This window comes from Artemia franciscana, chromosome 11 (assembly GCF_032884065.1).
Source record: "Artemia franciscana chromosome 11, ASM3288406v1, whole genome shotgun sequence".
In the NCBI taxonomy this organism is placed as follows: domain Eukaryota; kingdom Metazoa; phylum Arthropoda; class Branchiopoda; order Anostraca; family Artemiidae; genus Artemia; species Artemia franciscana.
In genome coordinates this window covers 14,133,472-14,142,569 of record NC_088873.1, presented here as the reverse complement: position 1 = coordinate 14,142,569, position 9,098 = coordinate 14,133,472, and the positions used below count along the sequence as shown (strand labels likewise).

Here is a 9,098-nt window from a genome sequence, read left to right as displayed (position 1 = left end):
TGACCAAGATGGGCCCAGGATTGTACAAAGCTTCCATTCATACTGGAGGTCCCAGAGACTTCTTACTGTTCGGTTCTAAGCTGGCTTAAGCGCTTTGGTTTGGACTTGATAATATATGTGATCCACGTCCTATGCTAATATCCGGGATCACTGCTTTTCCTGAGGTCAAAATAATTTCAAGGATTTAAAGAACATGAAAATTGAACTTGGAATGTTACAACGTTAAAAAATGACTATCGTATCGATATTTTGACCGACGAATTCAGACGATTTGAACTGGACTTATAAGGGGTTTCAGAAACTCAGCATGAAATGAGGTGATATAGAATCTGCTTACTCAGGCAGGAAGGATGGGGTACATATGCAGGGAGTAGGACTCATGATGAACAAGGAAGCTGCTAAGTCTTGTTTAGGCTGGGAAGGTATTAATAATAGAATACTAATTGCTCATTTGATGACTAAAAAATTCAGGGTATCAGTTATTGTAGTATATGCCCCTGTAGAACCGACTGACGTAGATACTAGTAACTCAGATGAATCTTACTTACAGTTATAGGAGGAAATAGACAGGGTCCCAGGTAGAAATACGATGTTTTTACTAGGAGATTTTAACACCCAGGTCGGTAGAAATAGGGATTGATGGTATCCTAGCCTAGGTAAATTTGGTGTAGGAAAAGAAAACAGTAATGGCTACAGACTTTTGAATTTTTGTTGGTATAACAATCTAGTTTTATCCAATACGGCGTGTGGTCGTAAAATTGGCCTAAGTTAATATGGTATTTACGCGATGGCAAGACAGTAAGCCTTATCGATTATGTTATAGTAAACCCAAGACTGGCAAAATCAACACAAGATACTAGGGTATGTAGGAGTGATGTTATTAATTTTATAAGTAAAGATCACCATTTAGTCGTGTCTAGGGTTAATTTAAAGCTGAAATTTCGGAAGGGTAACTTCCTCCCGGAAGTTATGATGTTATAGACTACAGGATAAGAATTTAGAGAAATTTTTTAGGAGCAGTTGAATACTAAACTCGAGAGTTGAAAATTATACAATGTGGAAGATGGTTGGAATAATTTTGGAACAAAAAATTGTGAAGTTGCTGATGTTGTCTTAGGGAAGAAAGTTAGGACTACAACGAGGAATTTTGTGAAAAAGCTTTATGTTTAATAGAGAGGAGAAGGGGCTTGTACAAGACTTATGTGAGCAACAGATCATGTGAAAACAAAAGGAATGTACAGAAAGTGGAGAAAGCATTAAAACAGGAATTAAGGAGGTGTGAAGTGGAAGCCATGGATAGAATTCCCGAGGATCTAGAAGATGCAGCTACAGGCATAATAGTTAAATATTGTACTGGCATGCTGATAAATTGAAAGGGAGTAGTCAATCCGGACTTGTCCCAGTTAAAGATAGGAACAGGGCCACGATTAGTGATAAGGAAAGGGATAAAGAGGGATGGGCAGAAAATTTTGAGAATGTGCTAAACCGCGATAGAGTTATAGGAAAAGATATAGAGGAAAATGAAAATGTTTGTGATACCTTGGATGTGAATGAAGATTTACTTTGTGAGGAGGAATTAGCGACAGCACTAAAAGAATCAAAAAATAACAAGGCTCCAGGTGCTGATAGTGTGGTAAATGAATTTCTTGAATATGGTGGCCCTGAGGTTAGAAATAAGTTACTGAAGATAATGAATATGATTTTTGAAAAAGGAGAAGTACCTTGCGATTTTAGGAAACCCTTAGTTACACCATAGTATAAGAAACTTGATAAGAGTGAGTGTGGTAATTATCGAGGTATTAGCCTGGTCTCTGTATGTAGCAAATTTCTTAGTAATATGATATTTTTTAGACTGAAAGATGCTGAAGACAAAGTTTTAAGAGAAGAACACTGCGGTTTTAGAAAAGGCAGAGGATGTGCCGACCAAATTTTCGCTCTTAGGTTAATGATTGAGAAGTGCCAGTGTTATAAAACACCTTTGGTCCTCAGTTTTATAGATTATGAGCAAGCGTTCGATCCTGTCGATAGATGAGCTTCAGCAAAGGTATCATCTTTGTATGATTACCAGACAAATACATTAAAGTGATTAATGCTATGTACGAGAATAACACTGTTGCGGTTATGGTAGGAAATGAGGTTAGCAGCTGGTTTAGCACTAAATCAGGAGTTAAGCAGGGTTGTGTTCTATCCCCCTTTATATGAATCATTTTGATGGACTTTGTCTCAAGGAGCACAAGAAAGACAATGGGAGACAACGGAATTAAATAGGGAGGAAAATCTCCTGGACATAGATTATACTGACGATTAAGCATCCTAGATGAAGTGTGAGCCAAATATATGAACTTTTAGAGGTTTTGCGAGTTCACGGTGCTAGAATAGGTTTGAAAATTAATATTAAGAAGAATAAGTCATTAAGACTAGGAATAGGTGAAGATGAAAAGGTGACGCTTGGTAATGAAAGGATTAATCAGGTGGGCAGCTTCACTTACCTTTGTAGTATTATAAGTAAAGACGGTGGGAGCAGTTAAGATGTTAAAAGTCTAATAGCCAAGGCTCAGGGTGTTTTTTTTAACACTTAAAAGAAGTTTGGAAGAATAGGAAGATAAGTCTGCAAACCAAGATTAGATTAAGTGATGACAGTGGTCAAATATGGCTCTGAAGCATGGGCGCTCCGAAAAAGCGTATGAAGATTTGCTAGATGTTTTCCAGAGAAATTGCCTACGGATTGTTCTGGGTACGCAACCAACTGACCATATTTAAAACAGTAGGCTGTAGGAAAAATGTGGTTCAATCTCGCTTTCTAGGGCTATAATAAAAGAAAGGCAGAGATGGCTAGGGCACGTTGTGCGGATGAAGGATGATTGTCCTTTTTGGCCATCCGTCTAGGGCTAAACGGAAAGCAGGTTATCCTCGTCTAGGGTTGGAGGACGTCATAAAGAAAGATTTAAAGGAAAGGGGATTTTCCTGTGATAGTATAAAAAGGGAGGCTTTGAATAGATTGGAATGGAAGAGGAGCATGTGTAGCAGTGTTGGCCTCGGGCGGCTTGGTGCTGCAATGAGTTGTTAGTAGTAGTAGTAATAGTATTATTATTATTAAAGACGATGGGTCCAGTGAAGATGCAAAGAGTAGAATTGGTAAGGCCCAAGATAATTTTTTCACAGCTGATTTTTTGGAAAAATAGGAAGATAAGTCTGCGAAACAATATTAGAATATTGGAAGCATTAATGATGACAGTGGTGAAGTATGATTCTGGAGCGCGAGCGTCCCAAAAAAACAGAGGAAGATTTGCCAGATCTTATCCAGAAAAATTTCCTACATATTGTTTTGGGTACAATAGCTTTCATCTTTCCGATATTCAAATTTCAATTTACCGAGGTAATATCAAACTAAGCAAATACAAACTATTTGCGATCATCTTAAAATGCTTGATCTATCGTAATAAACAATCTGGAATACCTTATGTTTCCACTGTGCAAATAAGTTCCATGTTTTATATTTTCAGTAAAGCGTTATGTGACCCTATTGTGAGAACAGAGCGTTGGTGGATGCAACGAAAATAATTAATATTTAAAAAGGTTAGTGGCTATTGATGGGAAGAAGGGCAAGATTTTTAAATATATTTCCATTTTGAGTCATCACTGCGTGTCTTACCCAGCAATCATCGTTGTGTGGTGTTACTCAGTATCAATACCAACATGATAGTCAAGACGTTGCCAAATTCAAATTTAGAACAATTAGCACCTATTCTTTGTTTTGATGCTAATATATTTTCAAAACAATTGATTTCAAAACGTGATTGTACTATTTTCGTTTATATTCCCCCCCACTCAAGAATTATAATGGAAGCCATATAATAGGCCCACGACCCTCCTCCTATATTTTAGCAAACGAGTAAGTATGTTGCATCTTGTTTGGGGTAGCCCACTCTTATTTTGTGGTAATTTCTGTTGGTTTTACAGCTGATCTGATTATTCATTTTAATTTCTGCCAGTATTAAAATTGACTTATTGTGTGACTCTGCGTCTGCTAATTTAGGTTTTAATATTGCTTTTTACTATTCATTGAGAAAACTTTAAAAAAACTAAATTTTGAAAGGTTAATCCTGCTGAATTAATCAGCAATGAATCGAACCCAAACACTACTAAATAGGAACAGAGACACATATCCATGACCCACGCGAGGGCGGAGGAGTATGCAGGCACAGCAAAATGCTTGCTACTTGGAATTTGACAGTTTCCAAGTTAGAGCGGTAATATATTTAAGGTAATCACTTGCCAAATCAATTAGCACTTATAAAGGTGACAATGAAGAGAACTGACGAAGAGTACACATAACCAGATTTTGTCACCAGTATTATGCTAGTCTCATGATATAATAAATACAAAAAACAAATATAAAACGTTTGCACATGTGTTTAGTACATGGAATTTGGTAAGGTACGTTTAAGTGTGGAGCTAGTCAAATTCGCTTGTACAAACATATCTGTAAGTCATTAGTGAGCCTTTGTTCATTTTGGACTATGAATGCCTTAACAAAATGATGAGTACACAATACAAAGAGCAAACTACGCACTTGGACATTCAAATATAAAAAAGAGGGAATTTATCCGGTTTCTCCGGCGTCTCCACATCTAGTTTTTTTTTAGTTATATTTATTAGTTTTGCTGTTCACAAGTTCTGGGCCATATAAAATATCATTTTAAATAGATTCTACAATATTGCTAGGTTGTTTTTCTAGTTTTTAAAAGAGAGAAATGGAAACGCTGGATTTGCCCCGTAGACAACTCTTTCTTAGGAGCAAGAGAGTGCAACGAGACCAAAATCAGCCACTGTGCCTGGCATAATTCCAAAAACACAAATTTGAATAGCAGCAAACTGTAATTTCAAACAAAACGACAAACAAAAGCAAAGAGAGAGACAGAAAAAGAAGTCAGGTCCACAATTAATCAAACATCCTAAAGTAAGGACGTAATTAAAACTAGAATTAACGCTAAAACAATGCAAATCAAACAAATTATTACTAGCTGCCTCAATTGAAGCCTTTTACCTTTCACTGACGATTCAGGAAAAAATTTAGCTACAGAATATGAATCTTGAGAACAACAACTAATATTACAGCAAAATACTCTACCCTTTTTAAAACACATATCACTCTTTTTATTATTGCATTCAGATCGGACATTTCTTGTCCAAAAACCACTCGCAACCCCTGTCATCTCCCCACCCCCCATTTCGACATACGCAGGAAGTTCTGAGCGTGCATAATTGATGTACGCAAGACGCGCAGTTTGGCTACAAGAGATTCTTTTCAAAAAATTCGGCAGAGACTGATGAGGCTTCGCTGAGGAGTTGCGGTGGGGGTACTCATATCAAACGGGTTGACGGGCTTCCAATTCCTCCAATTTCTGCAACACCTTAAAAGAAAAAAACAATCAGGTAAAACTTCATTAATCAGCTATATTTACAAATTTCACAAAAGCTCTCGCAACAATAGCTGATGATAAGATTAAATTGGAATGGCACAAATTAAGCATCATCAACAACAAACTAATTACATTGAAGACACAGGACATCAAAATATTCAAACTAAGAGGGTTTGAATACTCTTCTGCCATAAACAATTACACGACCTAAAATTGATCACATTTCACTACGTCGCTGCCATGCGAGCAATAGCTATTAGTACCCCAATCCTCCATATTATCACTGGTTACGTAGATTTTAACATTAGTTTATGTGACTCAATACAGACCTTGTCCATGCAGCATAATAAAGTCAAAATCTTGAAAGAAAAATGAATTTCTTCTTATCATCTATTCTAATAAAATTTCACTGTCGATGATGGGGAGATGCTAAAGGCACAGATCTTGTGCAGGGATGATTTCTACTGTCTTAATACAAATTCATTCCCGAAACCATGAAAACACATTGAAAATTCATAACTTGCACTGATTTTGGACAGCATAACAAAGCAATTGTAAATTTTTTCCTGTTTCATCTCGAATTTGCAATTTTAGTCGCAGACAAAAAATAAAAAGCACCTTATTTAGGGGAAATCCATGAGGAGGGGGGGGGGGGAGGGAATGGCACCCACTTTTCTGGCTTGAGTTGGCGAGAAAAAAAGGGAAAAGTTGCGGAAACTCCAGCCGTCGAAACTTCCTACTCTTCCAAAAATCCTGGATTTGTCCTTCACTGTATTATTTTCAACAAAACAGTTAGTCTGTTCTAAGCGACCCTTTCTTCTATGAAATATGGGCCAGAGTTCGTTCCTGAACTAGATTGCAGCAGATACTGCAACCATAAAAAATTTATGGTTCAAAGGCATACTTATTTTTTTTTCATGCAACTGAAAACAAAAGTCAAATTAATGAAGATTAATACGCTACAATGCGTGAGGCGTAACAATAAACTAAGATTCCTTCTTTTATAATCATGGCTGCAATATATAGCTCCAACCGAGTAAAGAGCGAATCACTGCCCATTGTAACAAAAATTAAGAACACGTTTTTTAATTTTGTCGCTTAAGGCTGATTGAGGAATGATAACTATTCTTTTGGTTTAGATTGATAATAGAAGTTTATTGCGAAAAAGAATTCTAGGGCAGTGGTTCCCAACCTTTTTCGGTCCGCGTACCCCTAGTCAAGGCCCAAAAAGTTTGCGTACCCCTTTCTTGAGAATCGTTGTTTTACTTTTTTCTTAACTAAAATCAGATTTTCAAAAACACGAGATTTATTGTCCAATATGACGGTGCTTAAATGTACGTACAAAATCAATGAGAAACTTGAGGCTGCTTTTTTGCTAAAATATTATCAAATCTTGGCTCGATGTCACTAACGGCAATTATAAGGTCATTTTGTACACTCAGTCTGTTTCTGTGTTTGTTTTGATCAATGACATTGCGAAAATGACACTTCACAAAGGTAAGTGGATCCGAATGGTAACAAGCAGACATGGCGATTTCACTTAGTTCCTTGTATTCTCCTTTCACCTCCAGCCAAAACTGGGAAACAGTTACATTTTGGAATTTCAGTTCTAAGGCGCGATCACTGGCAAGTTCGATCAGATTCTCTGTAAGCTTGTCACTAAGACCGGAGCTTGAGGTCACGTCTTCAACAAATGGATTTTGGATCCAATCCTGCGTTCTATCGATGGGAAATATGACACAAGTTCATCTCGCAACTTTGTCAGATGCTCCCGAATACAATCACAGATTGTGTTGAGGTTATCAATTTCACTATCGTCCGCAAACTTGTCAAGGGTCGGGAAGACACTAACGCTGTTTCTTTGAACCTTTTTAAGCCAGAACTCCAATTTCTTGATGAAAGCACACATCTTCGAATTCAGGGAGAGTTCGTCGTCCGGAAAACCTTGCATTGACAGATTCAAGTCATTCAGTTTGTCGAAAATATCCGCAAGATAGGCCAGCCTGCAGACCCAGTCCTGGTTTTCAAAAGTGAACTGAATGCAGATTTTTGCTCCAGAAGAAACATATGAACTTCTTGTCGACGCTCGAAAAGTCTGTTTAAAATCTTCCCACGAGACAACCAGCGAACTTCTGTGTGCAGAAGTAAATGTTGATGTTCTGAACCATCTCTTGGCACAGCAACTTGAACATTCTTGAGTTCAGTGGTCGGGCTTTGATGAAGTTGATCACTTTTACAGCCTCGTTGAGGGTCTCGTGCAGATGTGCGTTCATCCTTTTCGATGCAAGAGCTTGCCTGTGAATGATGCAGTGCAACCACTTCACCTTTGGATTTTTCTTCCTTATCCAGGCCATGAGCCCATTATTCTTCCCTGTTAGGGCGGCAGCTCCATCACTGCAAACTGATAGACACCAGTCCCACAAGATGCCCCCTTCTGCGAAGCGTTTGTCAATCACCTGGAATAGTTCTTCTCCTGTTGTTCTTGACTGTAGGTTTTGACAAAACAGAATATTTTCTCTTATGTCAGAACAATCTTGATATCGAACAAAGACAATCACCTGGGCTTCACCTGACACATCCGTGCTTTCGTCAAGCTGTAACGCAAACATCTTCGTCAACTTTATTTGCTCAATAACCTGCATGACAATATCGCTTGCAATGTCTTCTATCCTTCTTGAAATGGTATTGTTCGACACAGGTATAGACTGAAGGGCAGTAGCAGTTTTTGTGTCAAACATTATTTCACTGACTTTCACTAGTGCTGGTAATATCAGACATTCGGCGATGGTGTGCGGTTTTTTTCTGTTTCGCAACTAAATATGAACAGCATACGAAGCCCGGAGAGCCTTTGAAGAAACTAATGCCACTTTTGCAATTTCCAAACAGTTACTAGCGAATGCTTCTTGTTTACGCTTGAAAAACTCTATGGGCTTACCGACATGAGAAGGGTGCACAGTACTGAGATGCCGGTTCATATGCGCAGGTTTCATGGAACTGTTGGCCAAGACTTGACCACAAAGAACGCACTGTGCATTCACTGGATCATACTTTGTCGCACTAAATCCGAGCCCTAGGTATTCTGACAAATATCGACGCACTTTGACCGATGATTCGTCATATTTCTTCTTCTTAGGTGCAGGTTCAGAGTTTTGGGTACCATCATTCGGCTTCTTGTTATTCCTGATCAGGAATCTATCCATCTTTGTTTGCAACCACAATTCACGAACTTCGTGTTTCAACAGATGACAAGATACTGAACTCGCTGAGTTTAAATCGAGAACTTACGGCTATGGAGAAAAATTAGCATCGAGACCTTACGGCTATGGAGAAAAATTAGCGGGTTACTGAAAGCGAAAGTTTTGAAAATGAGTCTGAAATTACGTACAATGGGTTATGTTATCTGATTTTGAGGGAAATGTTGGAACTGAGTCAGAAACAAGTTTTAAAGATGTAGACTAAATTAATTTTGGGACCTTCGCGTACCCTGCGAGGGTTTCGCGTACCCACTGGGGTACGCGTACCACCGGTTGGGAACCACTCTAGATTCCCCTAGAATCTAGGGGAATTCAAACAACCCTCGAAAACAGTGATAAATGCAAATAAAAAGAATACCATTTACATTTTTGTGCCTGCAAACCTTTAACTGTAGGTTTTCAGCCCCCATTCGGAAAATCA

General features: G+C 38.2%; 1 protein-coding gene across 1 annotated transcript in view; it reads right to left on the bottom strand.

The window, feature by feature from the left end:
• Nucleotides 1-4,859: 4,859 nt before the first annotated feature.
• The window catches only part of LOC136032852 (glycogen debranching enzyme-like), a gene marked incomplete in the record, with an annotated part of 126,189 nt that continues 121,950 nt past the window's right edge, over nucleotides 4,860-9,098 (bottom strand). Inside the window, 1 exon segment of the mRNA XM_065713263.1 lies at nucleotides 4,860-5,414. Coding sequence (XP_065569335.1) covers nucleotides 5,370-5,414 — 45 coding nt within the window.